Below are 19,243 nucleotides of genomic sequence, written 5' to 3'. Positions count from 1 at the left end.
TTATCCCTTTAGAAAGATTCCCTCCCTTGACAAATGACCCATTTTGAATGTGGAATAAAGCTGTTTTCAAGGGACTTATTAATGAGAACTTTTTTTTTTTAATGCTTCTATGTAGCATTACCAACAAGATGGCTTCCCAGAGACTGAACTTCGTACATTTATAGCAGAATGCAAAGATCTACCCAATTCTGGAAAATACAGATTAGAAGACGACCCTCCAGGTTCTATATTCTGCTGTTGTAAAAAGTAGCTATCAGGCTAATCTGTGCTCTAGAGGGATATATAATATAGAGCTGAGTTGGGAAACTGTATGGATATTTTAAGATCAGGTACAGTATATTTGAAGACCATTACTTTGAGCAAACCAATAGCTATAATTTATCAAGAACTATTTATATTTTTAAAAGCAATATTTAATGTCTTTTGCAGCTTTATATTGGGTTTATTTTTTTAAATTAACTTGGATGAGAGAAGCCACTGGGTTGTTGTTATTTCTTGTTTATTTTGCCATAAGCTTTAGAATATGTTCTCTATCCCCCTCTTCAGCTCTTACACTCTTGCTTCCAGCTATTTTTACTGGATTGATTGTGTCATCAGTGGAGAACAATGCCTAGTCTGACTTCATAAAACTCACTAACTCTGGTCTTGACCACTCTCCGGGGTTCATCCCTGAGAGAGAGGGGAAGTGGTTGGTATATATCAGTAATTTATTTTATTTTATTTTATTTTATTTTATTTTATTTTATTTTATTTTATTTTATTATTTTAATTTTATTTTTTATTGGAAAGAGAGAGTGAGCAAGGGAGCACGGGGGGAGAAGGGCAGAGACAGAGAAAGCAAGAATCTTAAGCAGGCTCCATGCTCAGCATGGGGCTCAACTTGGGGTTTGACGTGGGATTATACATGGGGCTTGATGTGGTGCTCAATCCTTGAGATTCTGACCTGAACCAAAATCAAGAGTCGGTAGCTCAACCAACTGAGCCACCCAGGCATCCCTAATCATCGCATTTTAAATTCTTCTCTTGGGGCACCTGGGTGGCTCAGTGGGTTAAGCGTCTGACTCTGGATTTTTTTTTTTTTTCCAACGTTTATTTATTTTTGGGACAGAGAGAGACAGAGCATGAACGGGGGAGGGGCAGAGAGAGAGGGAGACACAGAATCAGAAACAGTCTCCAGGCTCTGAGCCATCAGCCCAGAGCCCGACGCGGGGCTCGAACTCACGGACCGCGAGATCGTGACCTGGCTGAAGTCGGACGCCCAACCGACTGCGCCACCCAGGCGCCCCTGACTCTGGATTTTGACTCAGGTCATGATCTCACAGTTTGTGAGTTCAAGCCCTGCCTCAGGCTCTCTTCAGTCAGTGCAATGCCCTCTTCAAGGATCCTCAGTCAGTCATTCTCTGCCCCTCCCCCACTAGCTCGTGCATGTGCTCTCTCTCAAAAATAAACAAACATTAAAGTACTTTAAAAAAAAACCTTAAAAAAACAATTATGGTCATAACTTAAAAATAAATAGAAAAGGTATGCCTTAAAAGACAAAGAACAAAGTCTACATTCCTTGGATACTGCTGATTGGAATTTTAGGGATTTTTACAACATGTATCTTTGTTTTGTGTGCTATTCATTCAAATAGAAATGAACTTAATGATGTGCAATAAAGGTTTTCTCAAAGCAAACTTTTTTTGGTAAAGAAAACTGATTTGTTAATTTTTAATTTTAAGAGCTAAATGAAGATAGCCTTGAGACACTGAAGTCTTATTATTTAATATAATGAGGATCATAATAATGACTGCAGGCGTTGAAATGTGAGGTTTTATAATAAGTATAAGCTATTCTTGCAGTATTTATGGCTTTTAAGAAATGGAAAATCTAAGTCTCTGGATCCCCTGGTGTTTCACTTGCACATTAAAATTTGAGCTACTTGGAGTGCCCTATTGCAACTATTTCTTCCCCTACAGTATTTGATAAGAATTTATTTACCGTTTGTTTTTTTAAATAATGCCTTTATAAAAAAATAATAATAATGCTTTTAGACCTGTCAGTAATATGTGCATCACCAATTATAGCTATTATGTGCATGTATGTCTTTTCCGCTTTATGAAACGAGGGAAACCTCCAGATCAGGAAAGTGATTCAAGGGCACTGACTGTGAATTAGATCTCTCTCAGTGTAGCAGTGTAGTGAGAATAAAGATTTTGGAAACTCAAAGATCTGAATAGAAATCTTGGATCTACTACAAATTGTGTGGGTGACCTCAGGGCAGCAACTTAAACCTCTCTGAACCCATTTCCTCATTTCAAAAGCAGATGACAGTACACAGAGTGCTGAGTGTTCAGTGAGATAACATGGAAATCAACCTTCGAACCTAGTGGGCACACAGGGTTACTCCTGGCCCCTTGAAGCACAGAGCCTTGCACATGGTCAATGTTCTTAATAAACACACTGTTAACAATGAATTTTCTTTTTAACTACCCACTGATAAGTTATTCAGTAGAAATACTGAAGTTTTCTAAAACTTCTACTGAAGTTCTAAAATTTCTAGAGTTTTCTAAAACTTCAGTATTTAAGGTAGTTTGCTGATACAAAAAAAGTTATTCCAGTTTACAGTCCACTTCTAAAGGGATTGTTGTCCCTGGTGGAGTGCTAGAATTTTGAAGTTAATAGGGCTGTTCCTTCATGGCAAGCTTTTCTTTGAATTAAAGGCTTGAAAATTCTTTACTATGAAAATTGTGTGTGTACATACATACACACACATGATATTTCCTACTTTCCATATACTTCCTCCAACACTCTGCAATCAAGTCACCGTCTGCCTTTTTCAAGGGGGTCCACATCCTCCCCACAAGAACACAGAGTTCCATTTCCTCTCGTTTTCTTATAAAAAGGAACCTAACCACACCACCCTTGCACCCACCTGCGGGCACTGTACTAACTGGGTAAACGGGATCTTCCAAGCCTGTCTGCACTCAGTGGGCACCTCGATTAAAGGGACTCTAAGTCATTTTTGCCTGAAAAGTGACTTGCAGAAGAGGGTCAATTATGTATATTTGTTCGCATCATTCTGTCCAATTACATCTACCTGAAGACGCACGTTAAAATAATTACTTGGCAGAATATTCTTTGCCTTCGCTAAACCCAGAAACCTTTACACACTCACTGATCCAAATCTCCTGGAAGTCGGACTTTCTCTGCTGCTGCTATCACGTGAAAAGAAGGAAGAGGGCTCCCCGGAAAACAGGCTGTTGGCCGGGTCCAAACTGCCAAGTCAATATCACCCAAAGCAGAAACATGACATTTGGACAAATGCCGGAGACCCCCACCTTCTAAGATTCATGCCTGGTTTCCCAGGCCGGTTCCCCTACCTTTCGTACTCTGGGAGGGAAGAGCAGAGGCCGCTGCGAGCGCAGGCTTACAGAGTCCCGACGCTCGGGTCCTGCAAGTCTGTGCCGCCCCTCTGTCCCTCCCGGGGTCACAGGGACACGTACTCCCCGAGCAGGGGGTTCGCTCAAGCTCCCCCACGCGAGCGAAAGGCGATTCGTTTTTCTTTCTCTTGCGCGTCGGTAGTTTTAACATCTCTGAAACATGACTCTTGTCACAGAGTTTTGTGATCGTACACTTCAGAATACAAACACGTTCCAATGAATGAACTTAACCGAATGAGCTTGCCAGTTCATGTAAGGTCCCAGAGGAAAGGACCATGTCTTTCTTATGCTGGTGTCCACAGTACCCAGCACTCGGCTTGGCACTGAGTGTGTCCTGAACGCATCAAAATAGAAATGACTGCAGAAATGCGCAGAATGGGTGCAGAAAACAAGAGGGAGCGAAAAAAGGCTGGGGTCGCGGGGAGCAGGGAGTGCGCGGCCCCGCCGCCTGGGGGCAGTGTGGAGGGCGCGCGGGCGGCACCAGCGCTCCACAGTCGGGTTCCCTTTAGAAGGCGCTTCTCCCTAGCCGGACCTCCCGGCAGACACCCCGGACGCGCAGCGGGCTGGCCGCAGCGCCCGGCACACCCGAGACTCCAGCGCGGGAGCTTGGGGTCGGCACCCCGGGACCGAGGCAGGTGCAGCCGTCCCACCCTCGGTCTCCTCCTCCTGCCGCACAGGGGCAGCACCATGCCTTCCGGCGTGGAGGCTCTGGACCTGCCGGCGTGGAACGGAGCCTCAGGCCTGTCCTGGGGGCCCCGCCACAGGTCAGTACCCCTGCGGCTCTCGGCTCCCGCCCGCTTGGAGCGTCCTGGGGGCCCCCTGCCTCCCGCGGGCCCTCCCCGGGGGCCCCACCGCCGGCCCTCCCCGGACTGCTTTCCTCCTGGGGTCTTCGGGCGTCCCTACTCCGCTGCTTCTCCCACCGCCCCCGCCGGGCTCCGCTAAGCTGCCTCCAGCCCCCCGGGGCTGGGAGAGGCCCCTCGGTTTACACGTGGAAAAAAAGTACCCCGGGGCCCAGATCCCAGCTCGCGCTGCCCGGAGGGAAGCAACGCGGCGGAGGTGGTGACTCGGGGGCGGGGCGGGAACGCCTGGCCACGCGCCGCTGGGCTCCGGCTCGCACTTCAGCCTTGCGGTCCCGCCGACGCGCGGCCGGAGCAGCGCCCCGACGTCCCCACCCCCGGGCCCGGGTCTGCGGGCCCCGGGGGGCTGCAGGAAGGGTAAGAGAAGGGAGCCCGCCTAGCAGGGCTCCAACTTTAGGGAAGGCGTGCGTGCCCGGGAGGGCTGAGAGGCGTATGCACTGAACGGGTTTTCCTGCTCGGAATCCCCAAAGACGTGGAAAGTTTTGAAGGCGGAGACGTGGCCCGGCAGCCTTACAGGTTTCCCCAGGCCGGGACGCGGGAGAGAGGATCAGGTGTTTTCAGGCTAACCGTCAGGTGAGGCGCCTGAGCGGTATCCTTCAGGATGTCGGATTCTGGAGGAACTCTCTTCAAATGGATGGCTTTGCTGTTCTAGACTAGAGCTTTCTTGCTGCCTTGGGCGTGCTTATATTAGCTGCTTGCAGTTAGTTAAATAAGGCTGGGCTGTGCCTTCCGGAACAAACAGGCCTTTTCCTCAGGTGGGAGGGTTACAGTGTGGTTAACCCCGATTCCTCTACCTTTATGAAAAGGCCCACAGTTCAGCCGGATGGCGCTGCCTAGGGGCCCCGCCTGCGTGGTCAAAGCCGCCACCACCCAGCTGCGTGGCTGAGCCCGAGCCCGGGGGGTGAGTACCAGCAGGCCTTGGCTCCCCCTCTGCTCACAAAACAAATCCAGTGGTGGGCCTTTACATTTTCTCGAAATAGTGGAGAGACTCTCCTGCGTTTCTTGCATGGCGTTCTCAGTATTACAAGCGGACTTATGCTAGCAAGGAAAGCCAGACTTTAAGAGAATTTACTTGATCTCTGGTGGCTGTCCAGATGACTTCAATTCCAAGCAATCGTGGTGTGTGTGTGTGTGTATAAAATGTTTTTTAAGACCTTTGAAAGGCTAGGTTTGAATTAGAAGACATAACTGTGGTACAACTTTGACGACTGGATACGTGCAAATGTTACACCAAAATGACCATCTCTCTTAAATGTCGATTTTTAATGGGGCAGATGGGCAGAAGTGATACATTTCTTCCACTGCCTTAGCTCTAAAAGCCCTGTCCTAAAAGGTGGGGAGCACACGAACTCCGGGTTTCCTTACTGTCTTCTGCGTGGACTGATACACAGGCTTGTGCTTACGGTGGGTGTGATGTATATAATCTGTGTTGTTGTCGTTTGTTTTAAGTCTTTAGTCCGGTATTTTTCTTAGCACGTTTCCTTCACAGCTTAACCATTTGTATCATATCCAGGAGTATCTCCAGAGGCTCCCATTCTTACACTACAGGGCACACACTTGGCCGTGCACACAAATAGCTTTCGAAGGGATTTACATTTGAAATCTGTATATCCTGGTTGTGCAGGACCAGTGGGAAACAGAGGCTTGTGTCATTGTAAACTGAGAATGGAAGAAGGGGTCATCGAGAGAGGGCATGGGAAAGGTGGTCTAGCTGTCAAGATATGAATTTGGATGTTTGATGTTCAAGGGACCGGCTGCATTGTTCTCTGCAGAGGTGGGGCGTGGGCTTCACACTTGAGAGATGTTCACCACCTCTGTGATGTGCTAACCAGACAGCCCAAGCTGGGGGGAATCCAGTAGCTTCTTCCGTTTGAGTCAACAGTCTCAAGATTTTAGCTCATCTTTCTCTTCATACTTCACATTGCGTCAAATAAGCTCCCACTACCAGAAACTTGCCCTTCTCCTTTAGCAAACCTTCCTTAAACCAGGGCTGTGGCCTGGAAGCTTTAAAAACAGACATTGAGGAGGGCACCTGTTGGGATGACCGCTGGGTGTTGTATGGAAACCAGTTTGACAATAGATTGTATTTAATATTAAAAGAAAAAAAAAAAAAACAGACACATTTCCCACTCTTCTCCTGAGCGTTGCCATGCAGGGGTCAACATAATGGTGCCAATTTGATTTAATCTCCTACACTTAAAAATCGGTAAATCCTCCAGTGTTTTAGGAGGCCATGTTCTTTTCTCCCAAGGAAGAGCATATTCAAAGTGTTGTTTCTGGAGTGCCTGGGTGGCTCACTTGGTTGAGCATCCAACTTCGGCTCAGGTCATGATCTCACGGTTCGTGAGTTCAAGTCCCACATCGGGCTCTGGGCTGACAGCTCAGAACTTGGAGCCTGCTTCGGATTCTGTGTCTCCCTCTCTCTCTGCCCCTCCCCCATTCATGCTCTGTTTCTCTCTCTCTCTCTCTCTCTCAAAAATAAACATTACAAAAATTTAAAAAGTGTTGTTTTTAATAACAGAGTAATAAATATAAAAACTCATAATGAAGCAAGGAGGAAGAGTAATGGAGACAAATTTTGAACAGAATGGCAGAGAATAGAGAACTCAAAGTCAGGAGTGATCATGTTCACAAGCTAATCTCTTCAGGCTCGGTCTCTTCACTGATGTGAAGTGAAACCCAGGATAAGACAGTTCTTTTTTTTTTTTTTTTTAATTTTTTTTTCAACGTTTATTTATTTTTGGGACAGAGAGAGAGATAGAGCATGAACGGGGGAGGGGCAGAGAGAGAGGGAGACACAGAATCAGAAACAGGCTCCAGGCTCTGAGCCATCAGCCCAGAGCCCGACGCGGGGCTCGAACTCCCGGACCGCGAGATCGTGACCCGGGCTGAAGTCGGACGCTTAACCGACTGCGCCACCCAGGCGCCCCAAGACAGTTCTTAAAACTTAGTAGAAAAACAGGTGACTTCTTGTGGCTACAGTTTTCAAAGTAAAATTAGCAGCCAAATAAAACCCTTTTGGCCATGAAAGATAAAAGTGGGATCTCTCTAGCCGAGGCTGGGCTGTTCTTAGCCACAGCCAGGAGTCTAGGTTCCACATGTGAGTTCTGAAGAATGAGATCACCCTTCAGTGAGCTCTTACATCATGATTATGGGCTTCATAGAGAAAAATTTTATTTCCAGACTTCATTCTTTTTTACTCAAACTGTAATATTCTTTTCAGGATCAAATGTTTAAAGCCAGGTTTTGGTTTGTTTACTTGTTTGCTTTGGCAATCATGGCAGGGTGTTGCACGGGGGGGGTGGGGGGGGGTGGGGGGGTCCCATTTTCCTTAGATGACCTCTAGCTGAGCTTTCTACTCTGTTTGACCTTAGGCCCCTGCCTCTTTTTCCCTGGTGTGACAAGACAGCTTTGGAGGCGGGGGAGGGAGGTTGCCAATATTCCTGTCCCCTCAATAGGGGGATGGTTTCCTTCCTTCTCCTTTGAAGGTTGTCTTCTGTTATCTCTCCTTGAATACATCTGTCAGGCAATAATTGGTGACTAGTGAAGCCAAAGGTTCTGAAAAATTGTCCTTGCTATAATTCCAGAAGACCCATAATTTAAATGGTGGGCTTTAAAAAATTATATCACCTAGAGCAGCTAGAGGGAATTGTCACAGATAGGGTGAACCTAGAGATTCCCCAGCTGACACTGAGGTGGGCTTGTCTAAGAATAAGGTAAACTCATTCAGTGGTTTGAGGAGAAAGTGGTTACTTATGGCTTTATGGCTTTTAATTTTCCTTTTCCTTTGGGAGAGTCATTAGCATGACCCCGTTAAATGGGGATTTTGTTGAAATGTTAGAGAAAGCCAAATGTGAAGGCTGCCGTGATTCCTCTCATCTTCTCCAGCTGTAAGTGCTTTTGGAAGCCTGTATTGCTAAGAAATGGAGTTTTGCTTTACTTATCTCTGACCTAGAGAGCGGATTGGTCAGGATTTTCAAAGGGGGCGTGACTTGTTCAGAACCAGCACTTTAAAAATGTGCAGCCCTACTTCTGCTTTCTTGCTGGCCAGAGGCAGCAAAGTGGTGATGAGAGGGGATTTTATAGGAACTGGGTGGCATGGTCAGTCGTCTTTAGGGAAATTCCTGAAAGTTGTAGCATGCACATTTTTTATGAGTGGCTCCAGTGGGAAATGAAAAGCCCTACAGTTTTTCTTCTCCAGTGCTTCTCAGGATTAGAATGACCATGTCATTTATGTCCTGAGAGCTATGCTTACACGGTAACCAGAGTTTCTCTCTTTTTCCCTTCCTTCCTTTCCTCCCTCCTTTCTTTCCTCCCTCCTTTCTTTCTCTCCATTTCTTTCTTTCTTACTCTTTCTTTTCTTTTTCTTTTTCTTTTTCTTTCTTTTCTTTTTCTTTTTCTTTTTCTTTCCTCCTTGACTTCCTTTTAGTGGAAGTCCCACAGCATCAGCTATCTGGATCCATTCCTCTGCCTCCCTCTCTCAGCACAAATCATGAGAAAATCAGTTCATTATAGGAATTGGAGTGGAAGAAAAAAAAATGGATGTATATTGTTGGGATTTTTCTGAAGCCTTCCATCTGCCAGGTTGCCCTGTGACATTCACTCCCTGGGCCAGCATGGTCATTGCTGTAAACACAGTGAAATTTAGTCTCTGCCTGACTTCCCCACTTTCTATCTCCCACACAAACATCAGGCAGAGAAATACTGGATTACCTGGCATGTATTATTAGATTCCTTTTTTACATAACTTGTTTTAACTCATGATAACTCAAGAATCCATATGTTAATCACCAAAAATCAAGAAAATATGGAGGACTTAAAGAAGAAATTTGAGATTATATGTGACACTACTGCAAAAGAGTGCCAAGATTTTTTTTTTTTCCTTTCTGGTTTATGCACTTCTAGACTTGAAAAATGGAGTCTCGGGGCGCCTGGGTGGCGCAGTCGGTTAAGCGTCCGACTTCAGCCAGGTCACGATCTCGCGGTCTGTGAGTTCGAGCCCGGCATCAGGCTCTGGGCTGATGGCTCAGAGCCTGGAGCCTGTTTCGGATTCTGTGTCTCCCTCTCTCTCTGCCCCTCCCCCGTTCATGCTCTGTCTCTCTCTGTCCCAAAAATAAATGTTGAAAAAAAAAAAATTTTAAAGAAAAATGGAGTCTCAATATATTTATTTCGTAACTTAAAAGAATTAACAATATGCACAGACATCTTTAGGTCAATACAATGTTGCCAGTAGGGTTACAGTGAACATTTTTGTAGTCATCTTTTTGACCGGCATTTGTTCTAAAAAACTCATACCCCCTTTGAAAACACATTTTGAAGTTCACTCAGTTTTCAGCATTTGTTGTGCAAATCCACAGAGGTTTGATTCCTAGATCACAGATACTCTTCTGGATACCGAGCCTGAGTGCCCTTCGAAAATGTACATTTCTATCAATACAGTCTTGTTCTCAGTTTTGGTAAATGAAACTTAAGATAGATTTTCACCAGTCTGGCTGTTAGTACATTTTCATTGTTGTTCAATTTTCACTGTCCTGTTCAGATCCTTGGCCTGTTATTACACTAGGTTGTCTTTTTTTCTTCTCATAACTTGGAGCTGTCTACAGATAATAGGTCATAAACTTCTGGCTGTTTCAATAGATTTCAGACTTTTCCCCCGTTCTGTCTTTTAACGTTTCAAAATCTTAAATGTTTGTGTTAAGATCTGTCAGTCTTTTTCATTGGCTTCTGACATTGGCTTGTGTCATCCTTAGAAAAGTATGTCAAATCATCTTTTAAAAAATTCTCTCTTAGGCTTCGACCGATTTTATTTTTTAAATGTGTCTAAGTTTTACTTTTGCACTTGGATTCCAGGAGGATTCTCATTTTCTCTCTCCCCAGTGGATTCCGAGTTTTCATGATTAACAATTCACTGAAAAGTTGATTCTTTGGAAAGACTTCGGGAATATTAACTGAAACAAAATAGGGTTTCTCTCAGCAAACCAGGCAACTAAATTACCTAAAACACTCTCACGTGTCTTGGCTGAGCAAGCCTTTTCAGTATAATTTTAATTCAAAATTTCCTATCAGTGTTTTAGGCTCTATATCATTGTTGTTATATTGTTTTTATTATGTTTGTTGCTGTTGTCATTATTATCATTTCATCCTAACAGGTACTGGCCAACACAACGTTCATATAGTCAAGGTTGTTGTCTCATTCATTGACCCATTTCTTTTTCCTAAAAATTAGTCATCGAACACCTGTTGTGTGTTAGGTGCTCTGCCGTATGCTGGGGGATGTAGCGATGACCAAGACCTGGCCTTCAAGAAGTTCTCTTGTAGAGAAGACCAATAAAGAATGTGATCTCAATCATAAAGGAAGTTAAGTGCTGAGACAGGCAGTAGGGAAGGGTGAGAAGGAGCCAGACGTACAGAGAGTTGGGGGCATCAGTAAGACAGGTGAAACAGCAGATGCAAATGGCCAGATCAGGGACTGTTTCAGAGCCAGGAAAGAGGATGTGGGGGAGAGTGGGTATGGGAAGGAGGGGGCAGGGGACTTTTAGGCAATGATAGGAGGGTTGGATTTTAGTTTGAGAGCAGGGGGAAGCCACTATGGAGTTTTAAGCAGGGCAATGATATCTGACTTGTGCTTTTAACGTTACCCCCCAGGGGTGCCTGGGTGGCTCCGTCAGCTGAGCGTGGAACTCTTGATTTCAGCTCAGGTCATGACCCCAGAGTCACGGGATGGAGCCCCACATCCGGCTCTGTGCTGAGCATGGAGCCTGCTTGAGATTCTCTTTCTCCCTTTGCCCCTCCCCTGTTCTCATTCTCTTTCTCTAAAATACAAAAATTAAATAAAAATAAAAAATAAAAATAAATTAAAAAAAACCATCACCTCTGGCTACCATGTGGAAAAGTGAGAGGCTGTTGTTGTTGTCAGAGAGATGACAGAACTTGGACCAGGAAGGCTGCAGTGGATAGAGAGAGGTGGGACCAACCCATGATATGCTTTGAAGGAACACTTGATCAATTGGATGTGTGGATTGAGGAAAAGGAGAAGTCAAATTATGGCTCTGGAGCAAAGTTCCTATACTTTACTACACATTAGAATTACCTGGAAAGCTTATCACAAATCTTGATACTTAGCTCATAACTGGGCACCAGTTAGATCTGAATATCTAGGGGCTGGAAGCAAGGCGCTGAAACCTTTTAAAAATCCCCAAATGGGGGTGCCTGGGCTGCTCAGTCAGTTAAGCGTTGGACTTTGGCTCAGGTCATGATCTCACGGTTCATGGGTTCGAGCCCCGTGTCAGGCTCTGTGCTGACAACTCGGAGCCTGGACCCTGCCTCGGATTCTGTCTCCCTCTCTTTTTCTGCCCCTCCCCTGTTCATGCTCTGTCTCTTTCTCTCAGTAATAAACAAACATTACAATTTTTTAAATAAATAAATAATTGTCCCCAAATGCTTCTAGTGTGCAGCCAAGGTGGAAAATCACTGATAGGGGGAGTGGTTACAGCTGAAACATCTGGATAAATGTGTGTAATCACTGTGCTGAGCAGATGGGTGGAGAAGGGGGTGGGGGTTGGTGTGAGAAATCTATTAGACGTGTGGGTGGAGTTTCAAGGAAGAGGTTGGATAAGGGAGTCTGTTCAAGAGAGAGATTTGCTGGAGTTGCAGATGTGAAAGTCCACATCATGTGGGTAGTATTTAAAGCCACAGGACTGGGTCTCGAGAAAGGAGGACAGAGGATAGAAACGCCCTGGACTGTGTCCTGAGGCTCTCTGGCACCCGAAGTCCGATGGAAGAGGAGCCAGCAAAGGAGGCTGAGAGATGCCCAGTGAGGTAGGCGGAAGAACCAGGGGAGTGGGATGTCCTAGAAGCAGAGGGAAGAGGTTGCCCCAGGGTTGTACTGGTCAGCGGAATCAAAGGCGGCCCAGCCACTAAGCTGCAGCCTGAGAAGTGACCATTGGCACCTGCAGCTGGAGAGGGTTCACTGGGGTAGAACAAATGGAAACTAAGGGTTTGCTCTAAAGAGTCTGAAGACCCTGAGGAAAAGAAATGTTGGATTCATCCCATCAGATAGCTTTACTTGTTTTTTCCTTCTCATTTTAATAACATGACCATTTAGAAGTCTCCCGAATTTATGGACTAGGATTCTGTTGTCGGCCAAATTATCACACATTTCTAAATAAGAGAAATTGTATTTGAAATACTAGTTTATTTGAACATGACATTTTTTCCCCCTTCATTCCTCTCTTCCAGGCCGTTACTCCTTTTATTTAAACGTGTTTCATTTATTTGTTGTGGGGAGGGAGGGGCAGAGAGAGAGAGGGAGATAGAGGATCCGAAGTGGGCTCCTCACTGCCAGCACAGAGCCAGATGTGGGGCTCGAACCCATGAACCATGAGATCATGACCTGAGCTGAAGTCAGATGCTCAACCGACTGAGCCACCCAGGCGATTACTCCTTAAGAAATATTTAATTCAGGGATCAAGAAGGAACACTGGACAGGGGAGTCAGTAAATTGGATTCTTTTGGGGGCAGGTTGCAACCTGAGGGCACCTTAATTGCCTCATTCGTAAAATAAGGAGATGGGACCAGATCATCTGCAAGGTAGAGGATTTCAAACTGGGTGCACATTTGAATAACCTGGGGAGCTTTTTAAAAGCCCCAGTGCCTGGGCCGCACCCACGCCAATTAGGCCAGAATCTCTGTGGATGGAGGCTGGGCTTCAGTGTTCTTCGGGTGCCCCAGGTGACTCAGTGTGTAGCTGAGTTTGCAAACAGTGGCCCTAAGTTCTTCTCTAGCTCTAATATTGAAGTAGTCTGTTCTTGGGTCTTAACACATTCCCAACCCTCAACAAACTCAGGAAAAAGGGAAGACTGGATACCAGGTAGGCAATTAGCAGTGTCTGTCAAAGGAGGTATCAAAATTTACCTTCTGGGCTTCCTTTCACAGGATGGGACTGATGGATACTCTCCATAAAAATGAGGGAGCAAAGGAATTCCAGGAAATGTGGATTCCAATTTGGGAAGGAGGTGCGGGGAATTTCCAAGTTGATGGCCCTGAACAGGAATTAGGAAGCAACCATTGTAGGTTGGAGCAGGAGGATGAGGCTCCAGGAACGATGAGAAGAAAGAACTGGGAGAAGAAAGAATTTGACGAGTTGCCCAACTTGTTTGATTATCTTGAAGGGAGCTGGCAGATTCAGTCAGAGTTTGATGATGGAATCCCAGCTGGTCTGTTGAAAACTGAGCAAATGGGGAAAAGGGGCAATTAACTCCAAAAGCTTTTTCTTACAAGGAGGAATATAAAATCACAGTGTACTAGTGGCTCAACTGTGAAACACATTTGCATATTCACTTCATAAATTCTGAGTATCCAAAAGTTTTATTAAAATTTTATTGAGATGATGAGCGGGGAGGGGACAGGTGTATGCTTGCTGGTGGGTGGGGGGCAGATATAAGAGCTAAAATCATCTTTTCCATGGCAGGATGTAGATTGATAATATCTAAAAGAGAAATAGTGGGGCAGCATTATTTAGAAATATTAAATAACTGAAAAGAAACATAAAAGAATTTGCCTCTGAGGAGCAGAAATCAGGGGTGGGTTTGTTACATAGTTCCTTTAAAATTATGTAGATGAGGGGTGCCTGGGTGGCTCAGTCAGTTAAGCGTCCGACTTCGTATTATAGAATAAATGCAAAGGAAGCCATAAGTGGGATTTAGGCAATATTGACATGATACAGTTTATACTTTAAAAAGCCCACCCTGTGCATCAATCTGATATTGTATCTCTGGATGGGATGTCGTATGAAGTATACAATGTCATCTATGATATATTCCAGGCAAAAATGTTTAACTTGAGTCTATCAAACCTTTGCATCTAACAAACAACTTGGCATCATGATCTCACCTTTGGTGAGCTGGAGCCCCGCGTTGGGCTCTGTGCTGACAGCTCAGAGCCTGGAGCCTGCTTCAGATTCGGTCTCCCTCTTTCTCTGCCCTTCTCCTGCTCACACTCTCTCTTTCTCAAAAATAAATAAACATTAAAACAGTAAAATAAAATTATGTAGATGATTAAGTTTGGCGGGGGAAAGATGACATTGGGGAGGTAGGTGGGACCAGACAATGCAGAGCTATATAGATGTAGGTTCCTGGTGGTACTTACTGTTCCCTGTGCTAAGGGTACAGGAAGGATAGATTTGGGAAGTGGTTCACCTGCTTCTGCGGTCCTATCCTGTGTGACTAGTAAGAGATCGTTGTGAATTAGGAAAACCATTCTGTTCTAGTGCCACTGCATCAAAACAAGATACCTCAACAGGGATGTCTGTCAGGATCTTGGGGAACAAACACCAATTTCTCCCAAGCTAAGGAGTTTGTAATATCAGCAGTGGTAACACAAGAACATCCACATCTATGGTGGTGGTGTGGTTGGAGCTCTGAAACACTGGAGAAGTAGTCCCAAATATTTTTGACAACTTCCCCCATCAGTTAAAAGAACATCCCCCCTCTCTGAATGTACGTTTGTGTATTGTTTGTAGAACCATATTCTATAAAACAGGTAAAACGAACATTTTAAAGGGTGAGATAGGATATAAAATAAATTGCTAAATGCACTGCTTTACATCATTATGACTTCATAGTGTCATTACCTAATAACTTGGGGTATAACACAGACATTTAACAATAGTAGCTTTGGCCAATATTTTGAATAGTTTTCTTGATAAATCTCTTTTTTCCAACTTCTTTTCAGATCATATTTGTTTTTGAAAAAAATTTTTAATGTTTATTTATTTTTGAGAGAGCGTGCAAATGGGGGAAGGGCAGAGAGAGAGGGAGACACAGAATCCAAAGCAGACTCTCGGCTCTGAGCTGTCAGCACAGAGCCTGACGCGGGGCTCGTGAACCGTGAGATCCCTGAGATCATGACCTGAGCTGAAGTCGGACGCTTAACTGACTAAGCCACCTAGGCACCCCTTTCATCTTTTTTGAACTCATGGAAAACAAAGTTTATATTAGGAGAGTATTTGTGTCTTCATTTTCTTGATGCTAATGTAGGCCCTCATTGGTTCCAGTGAGTCTCATTTTTTTGTAAGAATCTTTACGTCTCTTGCCCACCTTGTGAGGGTTGACTAAACCGGATAATATAGTCCAAAAGTGCTTAAATGGGCTCACCTAAACCTTAAGTGGTAGGAATATGCTGAAAACCAGTGAGGCCACCAACATCAACCCCCTACTTTGGGATCTTGCTTTCTTCCCCCCCCCCCCCCCGGTTGCCTTGCATACCTACGTGAAACACAGGCATTCTGGCCAAGTGAGGGCAGCTTGGGTATGATACATAATGATCCATATGATAAAACTCATAAATTTAGGGGTGCCTGGGTGGTTCAGTCGGTTAAGCGTCCGACTTTGGCTCAGGTTATGATCTCACAGTTTGTGAGTTTGAGCCCCATATAGGGCTCTGTGCTGTCAGTACAGAGCCCGCTTTGGATCCTCTGATCCCCTTTCTCTCTCTCTGCCCCTCCCTGACTTGTTCTCTCTCTCTTTTTCTGTCTCAAAAATAAAATGTGTAAAATTGTAAATCTTCTCTCTTTGCTAGGTTAATACAGTTAGTATTAAAATGTGTAAAATTGTAAATCTTAACTTCTCTCTTTGCTAGGTTAATACAGTTAGTAGCCCTAACCCTTTCTTCTCACATACCAGTGAATAGTCCCTTGTGTGCATGCACCCCTCTTTGGAGGCCACTGTAATAGAAAACAATCTTTCATACCTCTTTTTGAGTAGGGTAAGGGTCATGCAAACTGAAAAACTAGCGGCCTGGGCTGGTTAGCTTATTTGCTGAGCCGATCGTGGTAAGGGGAACAAGGTACCATCACTGAACTTTGTGTGTGTATTTTTCTGAGGCAAAGGCCAAGAGCCTTCACAGGTTCTCACACGGGGTTATGACCCCAGCGAGGTTAAGAATTGCTGGTACCTTGTTTTCTTTTGCTTTTTGAAAAAACTTCAAGCTTCCATAGACTTTCTTAGTCATTGATTTGTTAAAGCTGGAATTGCCCTCGGACACATGATAGCCTTAAAATTAGGGGACATCACACAGTCTTGAGCATCTGAGGGAAGAGTAGGTTTTCTTAATCACAGACGGGAGCTTTGATGTGCTTCTTCTCTGACTTCTCACCCGTAGCACTAAGACTCAGGCTTCTTTCTCTCCTAAGTCCTCTTTAGTTTTCCATTCTAGCCCATCGTGTGGGTGAATTTCCATTCTATTCTAGATTTTGTCTTTATGCTCACCAATATGGTGCTTTTTTCCTCTGCTATTTTGGTCTCTAACAGTGCCACGTATTAAGCTTAAATAATCCAGATCGTGCATTTCCTATAGTTTAGTGAAACATAAATAATTCATGAGTCATGATTACCCTTATTTATTTCATGCAATTTCACTTTCACAAACCCACAGTTGGTGGGTCAGAGTGCGATCTTCACTGATTTCTCTTCCTTGATTGATTTCATGGTGCAATTTCTCGTCGCCTGAATTGTGTTATGAGTTATGAGTCCCACTCTCTGTCCTTTTCTCAACCTGTTGCTGATTTTCATCATTTGTGATAGAGCTTGCAGTGTTTTTCCTGCTGACTTAACTCTTGCTTGGACAGTTGTGATCGCGGCTTCAGGCTTCCTGTACCAAGCACCCAGCCTGAGCACAGGAGGGTGTTGGATGATTAAGTGGCAAATGCAGGGATGTTTTGGTCTTGTGATATTGTCTTGCCTCTTTTGTGTTTTTAGTTTTCCTTCTTTTTCACTTTGCATTGGTTGTTTGTTTGACACCATTATATTTCTGTTATAGGATGTCCAGTTGTATCTGAGTGTGTATTTAATACCCTTCACCGAACAGGGAACTAGGGCAGATCTACAAATTGGGAAGAGGGGTGCAACAAAAAGCTCTCAGAAAAGTAAAGTTTAGAAAGCTTGTACGTTTACATTATTCTTGAGATTCTAGAATTTTTAAGCCAAAATATCATCGCCTTTTCTTCCAAACTTCAGATGTTATTTCTAAACCTAAGTTGGACTTATTTTTTTTTTAAGTTTATTTATTTATTTTGAGAGAGAAAGAGAGAAACAGACCATGCAAGCTGGGGAGGGACAGAGAGAGAGAATCCCAAGCAGGCTCCATGCCACCAGCACAGAACTGGATCCGGGGCTTGATCTCACGAACTGTGAGACCACAACCTGAGCCAAAATCAGGAGTCAGACATTCAACTGACTAAGCCACCCAGGAGCCCCAAGTTGGACTTACTAAAAACAGCCATCTCATCCTGTAACTTTATTATTCACATTAATTTTTTTTTTCTGTATTTCTATCATTCTATCCTCTGTTGATTACATTTGGCTAGTACTATTCTTTATTTCGCCAGGTGGCTCAGTATGCCTGAGGGAGAAGTTCTTCATGCTAGCGTTTTCATTTTTCTTTTTATCCTTCACATTGCTAGAAGTCTTACAACTGCTCTGTAAGCAAAAAACTTCTGGATGTGTGGAGTAATGTCAACAATTTAACACAATAAGTGATTCTGATGTTTGTTATCTCTCTCTCTCTCTCTCTCTTTTTTTTTTTTTTTGCTTGTGACTTATTTTCTTAATAAGGTTTCTTAGGATAATGTTAAAGTCAGTTACAGTTTTTTGAACATTTAATGGCCATGTAGTCAAAGAAACCAGCAGCTGAAAGATTTGTTTGAAGCCACTTGAAGCAATTGGGGCACTGTGTTCTCTCTGTTCCCGGGGTGCTCAATGGAGATTTCACTTACAGCAGGGAACACATTTTATGGTACTTTTATGTGTTCATCTCTTTCCCTTCCATGGAACTGAGCTCTTGGAAGGCAGGAAAATGTCTCTGGAAGAGCTGGGCTCACAAGGCGTTCAGCGAGTATTTGACCTAATGCCCTGTGTTTCACACCACTGTTTTCAAGAAGACCACGTCTCCTTTCATCAGCATGGTGTTTCTCACACTAGAGGCCAGGAGTGTATGTGGGAGAGGAGTTTCCATGCCTTCTTCTGAGGGTTTAGCACAACTTTTCAGATGCCCCTTTTAGTTTAATTAAATGAAAAACAAATTACTGTGAATCATCAGGATGGATACGTTAGCAATATGGTTCTGCTAAAGCAATGCTGGTTAACTCTAAATTCAGCACTGCTCAGACAGGCCCACGTAAACTTCTTTTGGTGTGTTCCAGGGGTCTGAAGGTTTGTGGTGGAGGATGAGCTGTCAGGATACCACTTTCTTCTTGGAAATGTCTCCCTCAGTGCTCTTTGTCAGGCATCCCTGTGGCACTTACCCCTCTGTGTGTTATGATGGATTTCCCTCTGGCTCTGTGTCCCCCTCTTCCAGAGTTAGCCCATTTCCACAGTGCTTTCACACTATGGTGCAACACTCACTGAGCTATGGGATAACCTGGGAATACGCGTTCATAAGTCTTTCTCTCTTACTGGACACTGAACATCAGCAGTTCGGGGAACCTCTCCAGCTTTGAGTCCCGAGTACCCAGCTGTCCCAGCACAGTGCATGGTAAGGTGGTCAGGTCAAATCCCGAGGTAACTAGAATGGATGCAGGCAAACACATTTTAAAAGGTCTCCTCATTCTTTTGAGATGAGACTCATGTGGTCATTGATTCTTCACTTCTGAAAGTATTTTTTGTTTTCCCCAAGTTGGTCTTAGAGGTATTTGTACCTATTCTTGTCTTTCAATATGCTGAGCATGAGTCTTCTAACCCGTGTCTGATTCTGATATACTTGGCTCTGTTTCAGCTCCCTGTTTCTTTTTCTTTCTTTCTTTCTTTTTTAAACATTTTTATTTATTTTTGAGACACAGAGTCAGAATGAGCACGAGCAGGGGAGAGGGAGAGGGAGACGCAGAATCCGAAGCAGGCTCCAGGCTCTGAGCTGTCAGTGCAGAGCCTGACGTGGAGCTCAGACTTATGGACCCTGAGATCATGACCTGAG

At 44.4% G+C, this 19,243-nt stretch overlaps 2 protein-coding genes across 7 annotated transcripts in view; both read left to right on the top strand.

Annotated features, from left to right (window-relative positions):
- The window catches only part of MCOLN3 (mucolipin TRP cation channel 3), a 32,169-nt gene extending 31,409 nt beyond the window's left edge, over nt 1-760 (top strand). The window contains exon 13 of the mRNA XM_045478092.1: nt 116-760. Coding sequence (XP_045334048.1) covers nt 116-250 — 135 coding nt within the window. The 3' untranslated portion in view covers nt 251-760. The remainder of the gene's footprint in view (nt 1-115) is intronic.
- A 3,152-nt stretch (nt 761-3,912) lies between these two features.
- MCOLN2 (mucolipin TRP cation channel 2) overlaps nt 3,913-19,243 on the top strand; it is a 57,566-nt gene continuing 42,235 nt past the window's right edge. Inside the window, exon 1 of one of the 6 annotated variants that reach the window (XM_045478082.1) lies at nt 3,913-4,186. In XM_045478082.1, coding sequence (XP_045334038.1) covers nt 4,110-4,186 — 77 coding nt within the window. In that variant the 5' untranslated portion in view covers nt 3,913-4,109. Of the gene's footprint in view, nt 4,187-4,511; nt 4,637-4,707; nt 4,853-11,910; nt 12,098-13,062; nt 13,149-19,243 lie in introns of those variants that run through there. The other 5 variants (XM_045478086.1, XM_045478087.1, XM_045478088.1 and 2 more) reach the window with 5 other exon arrangements.

Source organism: Leopardus geoffroyi, chromosome C1 (genome assembly GCF_018350155.1).
Source record: "Leopardus geoffroyi isolate Oge1 chromosome C1, O.geoffroyi_Oge1_pat1.0, whole genome shotgun sequence".
Taxonomy (NCBI): domain Eukaryota; kingdom Metazoa; phylum Chordata; class Mammalia; order Carnivora; family Felidae; genus Leopardus; species Leopardus geoffroyi.
This window is presented reverse-complemented; position numbering and strand designations above follow the sequence as displayed.